The sequence below is a fragment of the Athene noctua genome, chromosome 3 (assembly GCF_965140245.1).
Source record: "Athene noctua chromosome 3, bAthNoc1.hap1.1, whole genome shotgun sequence".
In the NCBI taxonomy this organism is placed as follows: Eukaryota; Metazoa; Chordata; class Aves; order Strigiformes; family Strigidae; genus Athene; species Athene noctua.
Window position 1 is genome coordinate 3,471,657 of NC_134039.1, and position 19,963 is coordinate 3,491,619.

The 19,963-nt window shown below is 51.1% G+C and overlaps 1 protein-coding gene across 1 annotated transcript; it reads right to left on the bottom strand.

Annotated features, from left to right (window-relative positions):
• On the bottom strand, positions 1-11,000 carry LOC141958836 (polycystin family receptor for egg jelly-like). The gene has a single exon (XM_074901783.1). The coding sequence runs from the start codon at positions 8,614-8,616 to the stop codon at positions 664-666; it is 7,953 nt and encodes a 2,650-aa protein (XP_074757884.1). The 5' UTR covers positions 8,617-11,000; the 3' UTR covers positions 1-663.
• Positions 11,001-19,963: the final 8,963 nt, after the last annotated feature.

Sequence of the window (19,963 nt, forward strand, 5' to 3'; positions counted from 1 at the left end):
TTAACTGACATCTAGCAAAGCATCGGGGTGAGATGTCAGTGGTTGTTCTTCAATTTTTCTCTCCAAACTGTAAATGCCATGATTAGTTAGGGAGCAGCACCGTAGGAGGGGAAGTGCTCTATTGCCACCCCTAAATATCATTAAGCTCTCCTTGTTTTAAATCCATCCTTGATCCATCGGTGGAATCTATGGTTTAGAACCGGGAAACTCAAATTATTTGACTACAGTAAGGGCCAATATTCTATAACGCAGCCTCGGACCCACAGAAACAAAGCTACCAACACTTGTCTTCTCTCTGTTGTCTCCCTGGGCCAAAGACTCTTTCCCCTGTAGAAGGGGCGATTGCAGTGTCAGAAGTGCTGTAGAGGCTCCCTGTTCCATTCAGTCCGATGAATTCAGGTGCACTGCAGAAAGCAGGGGCTAAGGATTCACTTTCATTATTTGTCAGACAAACGGGTGAGCGTGCATTTACCTCACCTACTTCTTGGCCAAGGTAAAGAGGAAGCTATCGAATCCCTGAAAGTGAGAACTGAGAATTAGTAAGGGATTGAATGTTAAAAAATTCTTCGAGGTAAATAATTGATTTATGAACAATTTATTTGAACTTTATGTGAGAAGTATTACAGAGTAAAGGTCATCTTGAACACAGAAATCTCTCCTTGCTCATACGACAAGATAAACCCTTTCTTTCCCATTGATTTTTCTGGTTTCGAGCCCTAAATGCTGCTGATGTCTTTTCACAGTCTGCCCGTAAAGTTCACTGTAAAATAGATCAGTCTCACTGGTCTTGGTTGTTTTACAGAGCAGGAGGTAAAATATCCCTCTCAGCCTTTGCAATACAAAAGAAACCACTTGTGCTTCTTCCGATGGTTCTTCATATACGGACTGTTTCACCTCCCCATAGGTAGACAAAATAACAGCCTGGAAGAGCTTGATCAAGACACAGATCATCACAACCGTGAAAGCAGCCAGGAACAGACCACCAGACAGCCTGTTGGATGGAAATGCCGTATCTCTGGATGCTGAGACACCGTAAGAAATGATGGTCTGAGCTGAGTGAATCATGTTATTGTAATTCCATTCATGCTGCCCAAACATAAGGTAGCCAGAAGCTGTAAATGCAAAAAAGTACACTGCTGCCACGAGGGCCATTGAGAAGAGTTTGGGAAGGGCTGCCAGGATCAATCTTTGTGCCAGGTGCACACCATAAAGTAATTGACAATATTTCAGAGTTTTCAAAACTGCAAGAAATGCTAAAAAACCTGCAGTAATCCTTAAAATCTGATCTAAATAAGCAATTGCATGAAAATTGATGAAATCATTCGGGTGAAGTAAGTAAAACTTCACTATATCGTCTCCCGCCTTAAACTTTAAGATCTTTAAAAAAACAAAGAGGAGGAATGCTGATTTTAAGCCAAAGTTGATTATGTTGGAAAATTTTCTGACATAATCTTTTTTCTCTTGGCCTATGATGAGGAGCTCCTCTGCAATGTAAAGGAAGAGGAGGGCAAGAGCAGTTACAGCCACAAACACCTGAGCTTTAGTTTGCTGATGAAAGATGGGGAGTGCAAAGGAGTGCACCGACAAACTTGGCTTTATCATCCCAAAAGGAGACATTTCAAATATGACTGAGAGGGTGCAAAAGAGGCCTACATCCGAGTTAAACGTAGTCAGTTCAATGATCACAGCCCACGTGTTCTCATCAAGCCAGTTGCTCTGCTGGAGAGTGTCCAGCCTTGTGGTAGAATTAGGTCTTCCTTCTTCAGGGAAAAAGTAAAACACGTATCCTTCTGGGCCGTACGTGTGCAAATCTCCATATAAATAATATGTCCACGGAGTTCTGTTTTGGTGGTAGGTGAACGCTCCGTAGCTGCTGGCATCCTTGGAAACAGACTGGTTGGCAACCTTTGTCCAGGTGCCAGCATAGTCACCTTTCTCTGGGGTGTCACTGCCGTATTTGTGAAGACAGTGGCTTTTGCTGATGACAAAGTTATTGATGAAGCTGTGAGGATGGAAACACTTTTTCTCCGTGTTTTTAGCCCGCACTTGCCTCATCCTAGGCAAACCAATGATTTTGGAGCGGCTCTCGGGAAGAAAGGTTGGCTGAATTTTGTTGTGGATCGAAGGCAAGAAAGTGTCTTTCAGCCACACGTTGATGTGTTCCAGCTGAAGTACCCTGGAGAGGCCCGGAGAGAACTGCTTGTGGATGAATCGGTTGTAGTGGAAAATGTTGGCGTTCTCAGTGGAATAGGCAAAGTGGAATAGCAGCATCAAAAAGACAAGGTGACTGATGAAACCTTTCGTGAAAGTCAATGCCTTGGCCTTGATTTTTGCCCTTTTCCACATGTCTGCAACTTCCTCAGGTTCTAAAGGCTTGTACTCCTTGCTGCTCCTGACTTCAGCAAGTTTTGCGCGCGCCTCTCTTATTTCATCTTTACTCAGCATTTCTTTATCCGACTTAATCTTAGAATAGTCTTTCAGAGTTACCCATGGGACGTTTTCACAGGTTTTCCGATGAAGCGTATGCATAGCTGAGAAGAAAATGGCTTTTAGAATCGAAATGAGAAACACTTTCTCAATAAAGGAGGTTGCAGATGCCAAAAGCCACTCTCTAGAAGTCTGATAGCCGTAAGACAAGCCGTAGGACACGATGAAAAACGATGACAGCCCCGTGACAGCTACAACTAGTGCCCATGAGGTGTAGAAGCAGCACCTCCGAAAAACTAGGTGCAGTCTCTCGGGACAGGGCACGCAGCCAACGCGTAGCGGTTTCCTTTCTTTCTGAAAGTTGCTGCCTTCTTCTGCGTAATTCTTCCGGATGTTGGAATTTGATTGCAGCCTTCTGTGGCAGGCCTCAGCCACTGGACGGGGAGTTTCGGTTGTCGTCTGCATGTCTGTTCCCATTCCATTCGCCTGGCTTTCAGAAACGGTGCAGTTACTCCAGTTTCGGGGAGATCCCTCGCTCCTTGTCTTTCTGGAACATGGCGTGCTCTGTGAGCTGCTGGGACCAGGAAGGTTCTCCAAGGGAGTAATATTCCTCGGTTGTGCTGAAGTTTCCGAAAGGTAGAATTTTTGCTGGCGCTCCTTAAAGTTCTTGGGACTTCCGTCCTGGAGAGGCGAATTTACCTTTGGGTCTGTCTGAGCCACATGACGAGGAGAAGGTTCTTTCCGGGAATACTTGAATAAGGCAGTTAGAATGATTTCCATGGGTATGGTCATCAAAGCGCATTCAATTCCTAGTGCTATTGATCTCAGGTACCTCAAGTGTCCCGTAGAGTCTCTATCCTTGTCAGCGTTAAAGAACATAATGTTAACAAGCAAGTCCAATAACAATACTGCTAAACACAGAGACAACCTCTGCAGCCTGCTGAAAGTGCCAGTGAGAACGTGAGCAAAAATTGAGAACCACGGATGGTTCTCTGTCAGGCTGTCGGCAAGTTTAATCAAAAAATAGTCGATTCTGGGCAGAGGTGTCTCGGGGTTTGTGACGGAAAATGTCCTTTCTAGGAAGCGATCGCCGTGGTCGACAGAAAGCCATTTCCTGCAGATGAAGAACCACGTCGTCCTGGTGGTCACATTCTCAACTTTGGCTCTGCTTAAGAACCAGCTTGGAGATGGGCCCTTGTTATTGTGCCAGACCCTGAAGGAACAAATGTCTCCCAAGTCCTTCTTCGTAGTTAACAGAAAGCAATCGACGCTTCCTTGCTGGAAAGGCAAAAATTGCGGGTGCCGTAAACAATGGACGTCACTGGTGCCATTCCGTCCGATGAGCTGAAGACAGACATCTGCTTTGGTGCCAGCTCCCCAGCGGCTGCCTGTGTGTAAAGTGACCAAAAAGCTCTCTGTATCAAAGGGGTCGTTGTCTGGCAGAACGATAATGTTGTTTTTCCTGTTCCTGTCAGCCCTGTCTTTTCTGACGGCCCAGAAGGACAGAAGAAAGTAGGCAGCAAAAATGAAGAGCACTGTTAAGAGGGTCACTGGGTTTTTAGGTATTTCTGCTATCAGCATTTTTCCCAGGTCGAGCCTGTTGGGGGGAACGAGTACTTTGGCTGCCAGGAACTTGATGTTGAACAGGGACGCGTTTAACGCAGCGTGGACTGACAGATGCCCGCGACTCTGCTTCATGTTGCAGACACAGTGGACCCTCTGCCAGTTGGTCAAGGAGCCAAGCCTGCACGTGTCTTCTCTCCACAGGCTTTGAATCCCATCCAGGAATAAGCACTGGTCGCTAAAAATGTGTATTTTCACCAGTCTCTGGGTTTGGTACCTCGCGACGTGGGGTGTCAGCAAGACGACGGAGATGTTATAAGTGTCTGTAGCGCTTCCTTGAGCCGTGGCTGTCAGCAGTGACTCTGGGAGACAGATGATATAGGGAGCCTCAATGTTACAGTCAGCGCCAGCTGTCTCGTTCGTGCTTGTGGTTGTTGGCTTGTCGTGAAAAGCCGAGAAGGAGGCTATGGGAGCAGCATCCGTGAGGTTGGCGCCTGTAAATACCAGTACCGTGAAAGTAGCTTTTAATTTTGTCAGGATCTGGATGTAGATGCTCTTGCTATTTCTGCTGACTTCAAACTGAAATCCTCCAGTTGTGTAAGCTCGCGTTTTATCGGGTCCCATTGCTAACGGAAAAGTTGAAGATTCCTTATCTTTCCTAGCAACCACAATTTCTGCTCCTTCAGGCACGATCCCAAGTAGATCCCCGTTAGCCTTGGTCTCTGCCATTTTGAACCCCAAGACCGTCGTTGCGATTTCTGACGTGTAACCTAACCAAGGGAAGGGGTTCTCCTCAAACTCAAAAAGGGCAGTGGAAATCACAGCGTCATGGGACAATCCAGGATAATTTCCTTCGTTCAGTGACGGGTAAAAGCAACTTCTGCAGGTGTTTCTGGCAGAGAAAGCATTTGTAATGTTCCAGGTTTCATCTTTCGTCAGCGTGATATTCCAGTGTTTTGTTTCCATGAGAGTTTCTGTCTCGCCAGGGACTTTGCCCTGGAAGACGATCTCCATTAAGGTTTCCGTGGTGGAGAAGACCTGTTTCACTCCGTCTACGTTGACATTCGTGTGAGGCAGAAGAGCAGCTCTCAGGATGTTGGACAAGCCCCTTAGTATTCCACTGCTTTGAATTTCTGCATCCTCAGACCAGTGGGTCTCGTTCCTCTGTACCTTCAGCGTTGCCGTTAGTTCGGACAGTTTCCTAACGGCGAGGTCTTGCGATCTGACGGTCACTTCGTCAGCTTCCTCTGTGACTTGCGAAAGAGAAGCAACTACTTGGTTGATGTCCATTAGGCTCTCGGCTGAAATATTCAGGAGTGTTTCAATCAGGCTTTCCCGGAACTGAGCCTTAGGGAGCTGGAGAGTTGGTGTGACTTTAATATAGTTTAAGACTGAGGCCGCCACGTAAGCCAAATAACCCGCGCTAAAATAATTTTTAGCCCGGAGATAAGATGTCATCGGCGCGTTAAAGCCGCTCACCGAGGCCAGCAGTTCATGAAACACAGCAGCTGGCGGCCGGCTGTTAACTGGGTTCTCCACGCGGACATATAAATTCACTTGGGTAAACGCCCCAAGGGAATTAGCGACTTGGACGTAAAGCTTCAAGGTGTACTTCTGAGAGGGCACTCCGACTGGGAGAAAAGACGGAGGAGTTCTAGGCTCGTAACCAAAGTACAGAATCGTGCCAAACGTGTTCTCCTCCACAGACGTTATTTTGGTCGTTTGGGGTACGTTGGAAGCTGCGATCACTTTATACGTCAGAGGTAAATTGCTGTCAGAAAATCCACTGCACTGAACAACAAATTTTGTCTGAAAGGCTGTACCCCAGCGTGGGTTGATGGTACAGTTGCCAGCCCTAGGAGGAGCAGTCACCTTAAACGTGTGTCTGTAGACTGAGGCCCTCCCGTCCCAGGTGGTTACTTTTAACTGGAGTACGTAGGATCGATGTGCAGCCTCTGTAAAAGTCAGAGCGTTTATAGACAGGTAAGGCCCAGACCTCCCCGTTGAGGTTCTGGAAGACCAGTCAAAGCTGACTTCTGTCGAGTTGTCTGAAAAAAGAGACCAGTAGTAGGCTGGCTGGCTGGTTGTTCTACAGTTTAGGCATTTTCCAGACAAGATAAATCTCTCCGTTGGAATTAGAGTGCTCCCACAGTTTTCGAGGCATGCCACGTTCAGGAAGAGTGGGGGGCCAGGCTGCACATTTACGGTTTGGTCAGCGTAGCTCCTCCTCGTGTCCTTTTGAATCTCTAGACGGAAGTAGTAGGCGCTGTTTCCTAGGAGGGATTCTGGTGGCACTGCCTGAACGGGGCCTGAGGGTGTTAGCCATTTCAAATCCCTCTGGGCCGGATGGCATCTCTTTCCCGGGCTGACTTGCATGTTTTGGTAGTCGGACACCTCTTTCGTACAGTACCAAGTAAATGTGATTCCCTTTAGTCCTTCCTTCGAGTCAGGATCGTAGGACGCGGAGCCATCGAGAGTCCAATTATCAGAAAAGCCCACTGTGCGGAACGTGCCTCCCGAAATATTTGCCACCAGGTCGTCTCTCTCGATCTGAACGTAAATTTTATCTGTGCCCCTGAGGACCGTTGCGGTCCCAATCGGGGTTATCTCAACAGTGAAATTAAACAGATACAACCCGTAATCCAAAGTAAAACTGGGAACAGTTAAGTGTATCATTTCTACACCATACATCCCAGAAGAGTTGACTGGGTTTTTCCAGTCCGGAATAGTTTCTGTGTCCTTAACAGAATAGACTCGCCACAAGGGTTTGTTAATTATACCCACGTTGCAGCGTTGTCGCACGTCGGCAAAGAGGAAAAAAGATGCCCCCTTTTTCCGGCGCAGGACAGAGGTCTGAGGAGCAGGCCTCCGAATGCGCACACTGTGTATGTAACAGGCTTCCTTCCGGCAAGCCACGGGCGCTTCTATGGTTTTTGCGGTGTGGTTGTTGACTGTGACTCTTAAAAGCGCCGGTGTAGGTGCACTTCTGCTACAGTTCACTTTTGCCACAAACCCCGTGTATTTCTCTGGATCGAAGGGTAACGCGGAGCGACGGACAAAACGCGTGGCGTTTCTTACGTGGTCGTTGTACGTGTAGGTGCTGCTCTGGAGAAGGCGGTCTCTTTGCGTTCCAAAAAGCTGCAGGTGGAAGGTCCACTCGCACTGTAGCATCGGATGTTGTGCAGGGATAAACCACACCAGGTAGGTGAAGCCTTGCGCAAAGGAAGGACGGCTGCCGGTGAAGACGTGGACTTCAGGGTCTCTTTCTGCTGGAGTCCTCTTCTGATTCATGTAAAGGTACATATTGAACTTGTACCACTGGAAGGCCACAAACTCTACGGAGAGTACGTAGGAGAGCTCCTTCTGTCGGTAGAAGACGGTGCGCGTGTGAGGGCCATCGGTGGAAATGGAGGTTTCGTCTTCTTCGGTCGTGTAAGGCATTCCGTGGTTGTCCTTGTAAGTGTAAGTGCCGTTCTTGGTCTCCCCTGGGTGAAGGTTGACGTGGACGGGAGGTTCTCTGCCTGCCGTTAGGCTCAGGGTACCGTTGAGTAGCTGTAGCTCTCCCATGGATTCCTTGACCCCCTTTCCATCAACGTGGAAGTAGATGCTGGCCACCACCTTCTCACCCAGGCTCTGAGGTGTGGGAACGGCACAGAAGTTGCTCTGCAGCGTAAAGGAACCGTAGGAACGGAGCCAATCCCCCGTGGCCTGCGTGTCCACCAGTCTGTAGGCCAGTGTCCCTGGGGAAAGGGGCTGAAGCCTCCAGGAGAGGCCGAGGGGCTGCCGAGCAACGCTAAGGAGCATGGAGCTGATGCTGAGGACATGCAGCAAGTCCCGCTCTACCTTGAGAGAGAGATTGAGGCTGATGTGAGGCATCTGCTCGATGCTGACCGAGGCAACGTGGAGCCCGTGGCGCCTGTAGCGCACGCTCAAGCGGTAGCTGTAGTAGGTGGCGCAGGTCTGTCGCAGCTCGACTGTTGGGTAGACGGTGGGCGGCAGCGTGTCTTGGTGCTGGCTGCTGGGAAGGAGGAGGGTAGAGGGGCTGCCTCCCTGGCTGCTGAAGCGGTACTTCCAGCCGGCGCTCTTGAAGCGCGCACACCAGCCCAGCTCCACCGGCTGCCGCGCGGGGATCAGGCGCGTCTGCGGCCAAAGCACGAACAGCCTCATGTCCTGCCCGCACATCTCCACGGTGACGTCGCGGTGGAAGCACTCGGGTGCAGCGCAGGACGCCGACGAGCAGCGCACGGTGAGGAGGATGGAGGCCCCGGGTGGAGGAGCGCTTCCTGGCGGGAGGCCTGTCTGCAGCGTCACCTGGCCCGACCAGCGCGAGGTGTTTGTCACCCACGTCGAGTTCAAGTACCAGAAGCAGCGAGGTGGGGGTGGCGGCCGCCCCTCTTTCCCCTCTGGCTCTGCTCTCATGCCCGGGGCCGGCTGGTAACGCAGGCTCACGGTGCTGTTCCACAGGCACGAGACCCAGCGCTCGCTGTCCCGCCGTTGGGAGACTTGCCCGTGCGGGCCCCAGCAGGTGACTCGCAGGGGTGGTGGCCAGAGACGGGGCACGGGGGCCGCCCAGCCCCAGGACCAGCTGCCCAGCACCAGAAAGACGAGAAGACGGAGCAGTCTCATTGCGGTGCGAGGTGAAGGAGGGAGGGCAGCTACCGGGGTGCACCTGTTGGTGGTGTAAAAGGAACAAGCTTTAGAAAACCCTTTTCTCTTAGGACGTTATTCTTAGCAGCAATAATTAATAAACAGATCCTGGTTTATAGGTTTAATTAAAGAGCACAGGTGCTCTAGGAACAGTATTGACAGTTTCAGCAACTTAGAAAAGCTAGGTAATGAAAAGCTAGACAGAGAATAAGTATCTGTTAAACAGAACGTTTTGAGTCTTTTCTCAGAAGTCTACAAGTGAATTTTCATGAGGGTTGTTCAGAACATGAGTAACGACGATGACCAAAGACTGCATCAGTGAACAGTGGTGTCCCAACTGCAATTGGAAGAGCACGATAAGACCTAGCCGAAAGTGTGGAATACAATGGACTTTTGAAATTGGTGATGAATTAAGAGCTGAAAGTTCCTGGAAAGTCACCAAAGACTCTTTGTAGTGTATGTTATATCCTCTAGAGAGAGGGCGCTGTTTGTTAGCTGTTGCCACTCCCAGAGGTGGTGGCCCAGGTCTGACTTGTCTCTAAAGCAAGCCTAGAGATACCCACAGTCTGGTGAAACCCTTTAACAGAACTGGCGACCCAGATGGGACTCGAGGAGACAAGAGGGAAGAGTCAGATATTCCTCTGGACAAAGCCGTTACCAATACTCAGATTGCCGGCAAGGCAATAAGAGGTGAGTCCACCTAAGAGACTTGGGCACGGGTAATTCCAGACAGGATTATACTGGGAAACTCTCGTGTTTAAATTTGCAAAGAGAGAGATAAAAGAAATCTATAGAAGATGGGGCCAGTACTCAGTGCTGAAAGGGGGACGCCCTTGTTCAAGGCTGAGAACCCAAGTATCTGGCCTTGTTAGAAACTCCCTTGGTTTCCCCCCTGAGCCCTGGCCAGGCTTTGGGTGGAATCCAACAGGAGAATGAAACCAGAAATTTTCCGCTCAAAACAAAGGTGCCAGCTATTCCGGCCTGTCGATCTCTGGTACGTACGGCTGGACCCGCTCGCATCGACTCTGGAAGCCTCACCTCTGGGTGGAAGCACCGCGCAGGATTTCCCGCTTGCCGGGACAGGTTCTCCAAATCCTCGCTGCAACCGGGGCTGCCCAGCGTCTGCGGATCTGGGTGATAGTAAAGTTTGCAAGTGGTGAGGGATCTTTCTTAATCACTATTCTCTCTCTCATGTAGTAATGATTTGGTGCATTACCCTGTATTTTCCTATTTGTTGCTTTGGGTGCACTATTCTGCCTTTCCTTACTGCCTGTCTACACTGTGACATGATTTGGTTATCACCAGTAAAATCCGCCTACTCTTTTCCCTCTGGTGTCTGAGTTTAATTGGTATCCTTCATCAGCAAAACATCATCTTCTCTGGAAACTGAAAGAACAATGGGACCCGCTGGCATCAAGGTAGATGAGCACGGTCAGATTTCTGCAAAGGTAAACGGTCTCATTGTGGATAAGAAATTGGTTTGGGTTAAATTTGCGATCTCTCCCAATTCCCCTACTTGCCTTTTGGGCCTGTACTGGATTTTGAAGTTCCCCAGATTTCCAGTGATAGTACAGGGACTAGTAGGGGAAGAGATAAACTATTTATCTACCCCTCGACGAGAACTTTGGCAGGAATTTGGTACGTTTATCTCCTTGGCTCCAACAGGGATTCAACTGATTTTAATGGGCTCAAAAATAATGGAATTGAGAGGTCAAAACCAAAATGATTTGAATGATATCCAATTTGAATGGGCTGCAATTCCCAGAGAACTTTCAAGTCCATTGGGAGCTGAAGTGGGATTGTTAAAATCGGCTGAGCCAATTGTGATAAAAACAAAAGGAGGGACTCCTCCTTCAATTTGGCAATATCCAATGATAAATGAGGCTGTTCCCAGCAGAAAAAAATCGAATTGTACATTTTTTAGAAAAAAGCCTTTTGAAGGAATGTCTTAGTCCTTATAGGGCTTCAATCTGACCTGTTCGTAAAAGCAGATAAAGATGGAGATCTTGGATATAGATTTGTTCAAGACTTACGAGCTGTAAATGAACATGTAATTGCTTCACATCCTGTGGTACCAGATCCTGGTCTGGTTTTAAGGCAGATTCCAGTCTGGGCACAGTATTTCACGGTGCTTGATCTTACAGGAGCTTTCTTTAGCATTCCAGTTGCGGAAGAAAGCCAATCAATCTTTGCCCTCCCGTGGCAAGGGAAGCAGTTAACTTGGACTCAGTTACCACAAGGATTTACTAGTTCTCTGACAATATGTTCTCAAATTTTGTGAAATTATTTGCAAGATTTGTTTTTTCCAAATAAGTCTGTTTTGATACCATACGTTGCTATATATGCTGTATAGAGAGGGCGCTGTTTGTTAGCTGTTGCCACTCCCAGAGGTGGAGGCCCAACTCTGAGTTGTTACTCAAGCAAGCCTCGAGCGACCCAGTCTGGTGAAATCCTGTCAGAGGCGGGCGGCAGCTGGCGTGTCCCCGCCACAAGGACTCGTCACCCTCGGCCCCAGCACAGCGGGAAGAAAGGCATTTAACCTCAGAAACAGCGCCGGAGGGGATGTACCTGAAGACACAGGAACAACTTCTTTGCAGGCGATAATCTGCGTAAATCGTGTCTGCCGTCGGGGCTGCGTTCCCCTCGGTGGCAGAGCAGCGCAGAGTAACGCGGGGTAAGAGTGGGTAATGCGCGGTAATGCGGAGTAACACAGGGTAAGAGTGCGTAACGCGTGGTAACGCGGAGTAACTCAGGGTAAGAGTGCGTAACGCGTGGTAACGCGGAGTAACTCAGGGCAGTTCTGGGTGACAATGGGTAATGAGTGGTAACCCGGGCAACGCGGGGTCATGTGATGTCACAGTGGGTAATGCGGGGCAACGCGTGGTTGAGCGTGGTGTTCTGGTGGCCCCGCCCACTGCTGGCCTGACCACACCCACTCATTCTGGCCATGCCCCTGCCCATTGTCTTTTTAGTCACGCCCACTCTCTACTTGGCTCTGCCCACCACGGGGAGGGGGGGGGGTGTTCCGCCCCTCATCTCTCCACCTGCAGCAGCGGTTGGTGCGGAGCCACCGGCCGAGGGCAGCGGGGCAGCTGTGGGGGATCACAGAACCACAGAATCGTCCAGGTTGGAAAAGCCCTTGCAGCTCCTCCAGCCCCACCATGACCCTCCCCCTGACCATTCCCGACTCCCCCAGATCCCTCAGCGCTGGCTCAGCCCGACTCTTCAACCCCTCCAGGGATCCCGGGGACTCCCCCCTGCCCTGGGCAGCCCATTCCAACGCCCAACAGCCCCTTCTGCACAGAAATCCTTCCTCAGAGCCAGCCTGACCCTGCCCTGGGCAGCTTGAGGCCATTCCCTCGGGGCCTGGCGCTGGGGCCTTGGCTCCAGAGACTCATCCCCCCTCTCTGCCCCCTCCTGGCAGGGAGTTGCAGAGGGCCAGGAGGTCTCCCCTCAGCCTCCTCTTCTCCAGACTGAACCCCCCCAGTTCCCCCAGCCGCTCCCCAGCAGACCTGTGCTCCAGACCCTGCCCCAGCTCCGTTGCCCTTCTCTGGCCACGCTCGAGTCATTCAACGGCCTTTTTGGGGTGAGGGGCCCAAAACTGAACCCACTCATCGAGGGGCGGCCTCACCAGTGATGTTAAACAGGAGTGGCCCCAAGACCGAGCCCTGGGGGACACCTCTCGTGACCGTCCGCCAACCGGATTTAACTCCCTTCACCACAACTCTCTGGGCCCGGCCATCCAGACAGTTTTTTACCAAGCGAAGCGTGTGCCCATCCAACACGCAAACAGTCAGTTTTGCCAGGAGAATGCTGTGGGAAACCGTATCAAAGGCCTTGCTAAATCAAGGTAAACAACATCCACAACCTTTTCCTCATCCAATAAGCAGGTCGCCCTGTTGTATAAGGAGATGAGGTTTGTCAGGCAGGACCTGCCTTTCACGAACCCATGCTGACGAGGCCTGATCCCCTGGTTGTCCATTATGTGACTTTTAATCCACCCGAGATGACCTGCTCCATGACCTTCCCTGGCACCGAGGGCAGACTGACAGGTCAATAGTTTCCTGCATTGTCCTTCTCTTGTAGATGGATGTCACCTTTGCCACCCTCCAGTCCAGTGGGACCTCCCCCGTTAGCCGTGATTTCAGGTAAATCCTGGACAGCGGCTTGGCGAGCACATCTGCCAGCTCCCTCAGCACCCTCGGGTGTAACCCATCCAGTCCCACAGCCTTGTGTGCATCCAAGTGGTGCAGCAGGTCTCCGAGCAGCTCCTCTTCAACTGGGCTGCCCCCAGCCTGCTCCCCCTCCCCATCGCCCAGCTCCTGAGGCTGGGTGTCCCGGGAACAGCCCGTTCCGCTGGGAAAGGCTGAGGCAAAGTAGGCGCCGAGCACCTCAGCCTCGGGAGGGCGTGTGTCCCCGCCGCCGGCTCCTCCCCCTGCAGCGGCGCGGCCGGGGGCAGCGGGGCGGCTGTGCGGGATCATGGCGGCGCCGCGGGACTGCAAGGTGAGGGCCGCTCTGAGGCGCAGCGGGACGCTGCGGGTGAGGCGCCCCGCTTCTGCCTCGCGCCCAGGGAGGCCCCGGGGCCGCGCGGAGGCCGGGCTGGGAGGGGGCCGCTGAGGGGAGCCGGGCCGGGGCGGCGCAGGCTGCCGGCAGGGCGCGGAGAGCCGGCCCCGCGGTGCCGAGCGTCCGCTGGGGCTCAGCCCCCTCAGCCCCTGCCCTGGGCTGGGCCAGCGGCGGGGGTTGGTAGCAGGGGAGGGGGCGACAGCGCTGCCCCTGCGAGGAGCTTCTCGAAGCTCGCCGGGCTGCGGGTCGAGCCCCCCTGGCCCCAAGGCCGGGCGATGAGCTGCGCCTCTGCCATAACTTAGCTGAGAGGGGAGGGGGAGCGGTGAGGAGGAGTTGTGAGGAGAACATTATGCGAACACCGAGGGCGGTGGAAGAAGGAGGAGAAGGGGGGTGGAGGTTCATCGGGGCAGAGACTCCCCTGTACCCCGTGGAGAGAGAGTAAGGCCACAGACACACACACCCCCCCCAGCCACCCATGGGGGTCTGCCGAGGCAGGGACCGATCTGTGGCCCGCACTGAGACAGGCGACTGTGGCCGAGGAAGGCCGGGACCCCATGGGAAGAATCCCCCGCTGTTGCAGTTCAGTGCTGGGAGGACTGCAAGGCATGGGGGGTGACCCACATGCCCGTGGGAGGGACCCGTGTCGGAGTTGGTTTGTGTGTGGGACTCTCTCCTGTGAGAGGGGCCCCACCCTAGGACAGGGGAGGGATGCCAGAATTTTCCCTCTCCCTGAGGTGGAAGAAGCGATGGGGCTGACCACATCCCCCATTCCCTGCCCCTGCACCCCTGAGGGAGGAGGTCGCACTATCAGGAGCAGAGCTGAGCAGGGGAGAAAGGGAGGAGTGGGGGGAAGGTGTTTTCAAGGTGTGGTAATGCTTCTCATGGCCCTGCTCTGTCTTTTAAGTGTTGTTGTTAGTGTTTGTATTAAGTTTATGCTCTTTTTTTCTTCCCCTAACAAGTCTGGGGTTTTGCCTGCACCTTAAAGGATGATGTTATCTCTCCCTGTCCTTATTCAAATCCCTGGGTCTTTTGCTTCCCTCCTTCTCAGCACTGGGGGGCAAGGCAGGGGGCGTGAGCAGCATCTTTGCTTATTTTCCCCTTCTCAGCACTGCAGGGAAGGTGAACTGGTGCTCAGTTGCCCTCTGAGCTCAAACCACAACTTCCCCCAGTAGCCTTACACTGGGGGTGGGTTTCAGGTGGACTGAGGATCTGAAAATGGGAACGAGTCGCTGCACCCTTCCCTCCTGCTGGGGCAGAAAACCCCTCTCTGAACGTTGCTGTGTCTCAATCACAGCAGAGGCTGGTCCCACGGGCCCTCGCTTGCCCTTGCTGTGGGCCTCAAAAGCAGGTCAGGCCTTTTAACTCTAAACCAGCTCCAAGTCCAAGGGCTCAAAATCTGCCTGCAGGAGCTAGTTACTGATTAGTCAGTTTGCCTGCTTTCTTCCCAATGAAGTTCATTCTCTCTGACACTCCTTTTATTGCTGTTTTTTGGTTAATTAGGCAGGGAGAGGTAAAAAAAGAAGTCTTAAGGTGTTCTGAAAGTGTCGTAGGCACCAGAGCGCTGGAGTGCTGCCACTCGATAAGAAGAGGATGTGGTAATAGCAACCCACAAAGAGCAAATTTCTCAGAGCCAGCTGGGATTCTAGCAGGGGAAAAAAAAAATACAAGTAAACAGTCACCGGATCCCATGACTAAACTCTTATCATAAAGCAGGAAAAAGGTCAAGGCTTTGGTCTTGCCAAGAAGCAGTAAGAAGAGCCAAGACCATGGTGCTCCCCTCCAGGAGGCATCGCAGAGTTAGAGAGGAAGGCTGTGGGGAATCAGTGTCACTCAAAGGCAGCCTCTCTGAGAAGGGGATAACAGTTTTACAAGCTCCCGAGGCTGTTTTTTACCCACTCACCCTCCCTTTCTCATGGCTTTCTTTAGTCACAGTCTGATACGTGAGCACAGACAAGCCCCAAGACACGAGTGTCCCAAGAAGTCTGGGCAGGACCACTTGTGTGTGACCCAGGGGACAAGGGGCACTGGCTCTTCTGTGCTCCCAGCAGCCCAGGGTTCTTGGCTGACAACAAGAGACTAGGTCTGGAGCAGATCGTTTAGGTCTCTTAGGAGTCAGCAGCTATTACAGTGTGGTTCTTCCCTGCAGCCTCCTGTTGTGGTGTGCTAACAGGAGGAGCAGTGGCATACGTGATGTCGTGCAGCCTTGCTGCCATCCTCTTGGTACTCGAGGGGGAGTTTTCCACTGAGGGGGGAGTTATGTGGGCTGTAGCCTTAGCAGAGCAGAGCCTTTCTAGAGTGGACAGAAATAGCATGGACCTCAACTGGATCAGCAGTGTCCTTAGGGATGAATGCAGGCCTTTTTTTTTTTTTTTTTTTTTCTTTTTTTTATTTACTAACCCTAGTTCTGCTGTTTTTCTCTGACGTTTATGCACGGATGTTTTCATTCCTGTGAATCTTAGCTTTAACAAATCTCCTCAAAATGGGATGACATTTTCTACTTGGCAACTACCTCAAGCTGTTTTGCAAACTGGGTGGTGGTAAAGAGAGCTAGAGAGCTGCTTCAAATGGAGCTTGGTTTTGATGACTGGTAATGAAAGTGGTTCCTGGCCTGTTTACAGGGCACCTTGAAAGGTAACCTGTAAGCAGCAGACCTAACCTTGCTACCCTCTTGACTTTTCTCCTTACACTGTTTCTGGATATGGTATGAATTGTAAAAAAAAAATTTGTAATTTTATATTCAGGTCTAGTCTTTCAGGCTTGTAATTTGAACACTCAAGTGCTTGAGCTGCTGGAATGTGAGCCTTTAATCCAATCACAGTGGGAAAGCTTTAGGATATATTAACAAAGATGTCTTTCCCTGGTTACTTAAAATTTTTGACAGCTGGGTCATTAGAACCAGGAAAAATGTTAAAGTGTAAAATAAGACGAGCTAAATTCTTGCAGCACCTGCAAGGACTAATCCTTCATTAGGAGGGGTCTGAATTGGCTTGCCCCAGGTCATTTTTTATGTCTATCCTGTATGTTCTGTGTACTGGAATAAAAATTATGCTGAAGTGATTGGGGCAGCTCCTCAACTCTGTATGCTTGAACAGGAATGTATTTGGTGTGCTGAATGTAAGCTGTGCTTGGGTCGTGGTTTAACCCCAGCCAGCAGCTAAGCACCACACAGCTGCTTGCTTACCCCTCCTCTGATGGGATGGATGGGGGAGAGAATCAGAAGGGTAAAAGTGAGAAAACCTGTGTTTTCAGAAAAAGACAGTTTAACCAGTAAAGCAAAAGCCGCACGCACAAGCAAAGCCCGATCAGGGATTCATCCCCCGCTGCCCCTCGCGGGCAGGTGCTCGGCCATCCCCAGGACAGCAGGGCTCCGTCACGCGTAACGGTGACTCGGGCAGACAAACGCCATCGCTCCCAACATCCCCCCTTCCTCCTCCTTCCCCCAGCTTTACGTGCTGAGCACAGTGTCCTGCGGGCTGGGATGTCCCTGGGCTCAGTTGGGGTCGGTGTTCCAGCTGGGTCCCCTCCCAGCTCCTTGTGCCCCCCCAGCCCCTCGCTGGCGGGTGCTGCGAGGAGCAGAAAAGGCCTTGGCTCTGTGTAAGCGCTGCCCAACCAAAACATCCCCCTGTTACCAACGCTGTGCCCAGCACAAATCCAAAATATAGTCCCATACAATCTAATATGGGAAAAAATTACTGTATCCTGGTCAAAACCAGCAGAACTTGAGAAGCTGTATTGCAGTCTTAGAGGCTATGATGGGTGCGGTATCAGAACGCTGAATGGAGAGTGATTAGGAGAAATAAACCCAAATGTTATTAAAAATATCTGAATAGCTTGCCAGGGGAAGCATCTCAGCTTGTGAGATGACAGCCTTTGTGGCTGTGTGGCCGGCCTGTGTGGGGGGAAAAGCCTGCAAGCAGCTAGAGGTGACGTGCCCAGTTGCTGGAGATGCCCACATGAATAAATAAAGCATTTTGAAATAGGCATTGTTTTTCTCATTTTGTTGCCCGAGTTATTTAAGAGAGCAGTCACAAAGGCAACCATGAACCAGGGTGCTGTAGCTGCTGCAGCTTAACTCCACTGTTAAGTAAACTGCACATCTGCCTAATGAACTCTCCTCCTTCTCCAGCAGCTAGCCAGGAGATGTAGCACCTCAGTCGGTGTTACATAAGAAACCACAGCAGCCTGATTGTGGTTTGCATTTTAGCTTTATCGAATGCCCATGTTTTTCTTTTTTGCAAGGCTTGTGTACAAGCCTATGGTCCAAATTCTTTGTTGGCTTAACTCCAGCAACTTGGTGGATTTGCTCTGCCAGGCTGTTTGGCCTGCAAGTTACTTAAGGTATTGATTTCACTTATAAAAAACCAGGGTTTTACTTTACCATGTCTCACATGAGGTGTGTCTGCAGTAGAGGGACAAAGCCAAAAGTTGAGTTATAATGAATTAAGAATGAGTCTCTCATTGAGACGTGTAACCCATCAGGATCTTCTCTTACACTTTATAAGTTTTGCTTCTTTATTCCCACTGCTAACACCAACTAATCGAGTCTTCAGATGTACCTACAGGTGCACAGATAGTTCGTGTGTCTGCTCATATTGTCCTTCCAGCCTTTTTTTTTTTTTTTTTAAATCACTGTTAATGAAAATATCAGAACACCATCAGTTTGAAAATCTGTTGGCACAGTTTGGAAAACGAGTGTAAAATGAACGGGTTTGTATTTGTTTGTCGGTGCAGGCCTGGCAGGATGCTGGACTTGTCCTGTCCACGACCAGCAATGAAGCCTGTAAACTATTTGACGCTGTGCTGACCCAGGTATGACCGAAAAGTGTAAGGAAATGTGACTTGAAGGAACTCGTGCATGAAACAGTCTTTGCTGTAGTTGGTGTTTAAATTTCTTACCAGCTGGGAGAGCCTCACAGTCAGGGGTTCAGCCGTTAGTGGCAGCAGAAAACCTTTGTAGCAGAGGGTGATGCCAGATGCTGCAGTGGTGGGGAAAACCGCAGCCAGTGTGCTCATCCTACTTGACACTGGAAAATCAACCGATTGACAACCACATCGAAATCCATGGTTATTAGTTCTGCTGGTGGCCAAACTACCTTAAAGAAGCAGTTTTTCTGTTTTCCTACTAGGCTAATTCTCTGTGTGTAAAGTTTGTCTTTTAGCCATTTGCCTTGCTGACTTTGTGAGTTCTAAATGCCTGGAGAATGAAGAGAAGCCCATTGTCGTCAGGGATTCTCAATCCTCTGTCTCTCTTACAGTATGCAACCTGGACCAACAACGAGAACCTTGGAGGCATTGAGGGATGTCTCTCCAAGTTAAAAGCAGCGGATCCAAATTTTAGTGAGTATAACCTTTAATTCTTAGCATGGAAAGTGCTGGATAGTACCTGGTGTTTACCTCACTTAAGGGGAAGGTGGTGGCTTACATCATTCTGTAAAGCTTCTCCAGAATCTAGAGCAGGCTGCAATGGTTTTGTGTGGGGTTTTAATTTTCATTACTTTTAAAATGGCTGTCGTGAAAAGCCCCTAAGAACTTTTGGCTTATGAGAGTCCTGGACCACTGTGACTACAAGTTGGTCTTGTTTAAAATAAACAACCTCTCCTCGTGTTTATGTAGAGAGGGATGTCATGCTGTACAGCTCAGCTTGTAACGTGCTGTTTTCCATAGCAATGGGACACGTCATTGCTAATGGTTTGGAGCTGATTGGCACTGGAAGTTCAGTGCGGCTCAACAAGGAGCTGGATGCTGCGATGAGGACGATGATGATACTTTCAAAATCACAGCCACTGACTGAGCGGGAGAAGCTTCATGTAGCGGCATTGGACATGTTTGCCAGGGGGTAAGTCCACTGTCATCCCATTTAAAGGAGTGGGAAGAGTTTTAGCTACCACAGGTGGAAGCAACAGTTGGCAGTAGTGTTGCCTGACATCACAGAATCCCAGAATCGTCTCAGTTGGAAAAGAACTCAAAGCTCCTCCAGCCCAACCATGAACCTCCCCCTGACTGTTCCCAACTCCCCCAGATCCCTCAGCGCTGGCTCAGCCCGACTCTTCAACCCCTCCAGGGATCCCGGAGACTCCCCCCTGCCCTGGGCAGCCCATTCCAACACCCAACAGCCCCTTCTGCACAGAAATCCTTCCTCAGAGCCAGCCTGACCCTGCCCTGGGCAGCTTGAGGCCATTCCCTCGGGGCCTGGCGCTGGCTCCTTGGCTCCAGAGACTCATCCCCCCTCTCTGCCCCCTCCTGGCAGGGAGTTGCAGAGGGCCAGGAGGTCTCCCCTCAGCCTCCTCTTCTCCAGACTGAACCCCCCCAGTTCCCCCAGCCGCTCCCCAGCAGACCTGTGCTCCAGACCCTGCGCCAGCTCCGTTGCCCTTCTCTGGCCACGCTCGAGTCATTCAATGGCCTTTTGGGGTGAGGGACCCAAAACTGAACCCACTCACCGAGGGGCGGCCTCACCAGTGCCGAGCCCAGGGCTCAGATCCCTTCCCTGTCCCTGCTGGCCACGCCAGTGCTGACACAAGCCAGGATGCCATTGGCCTCCTTGGCCCCCTGGGCACACTGCTGGCTCCTGTTCAGCCGGCTGTCAATCAACCCCCCCAGGTCCCTCTCTGAGTGGCAGCTCTCCAGCCACTCCTCCCCAGGCCTGTAGCCCTGCTGGGGGTTGTTGTGGCCCACGGGCAGCCCCCAGCATTTGCCCTCAGTGAAACTCCCCGAGTTGGCCTCAGCCCATTAATCTGGTCTGTCCAGGTCTCTGCAGAGCCTCCCA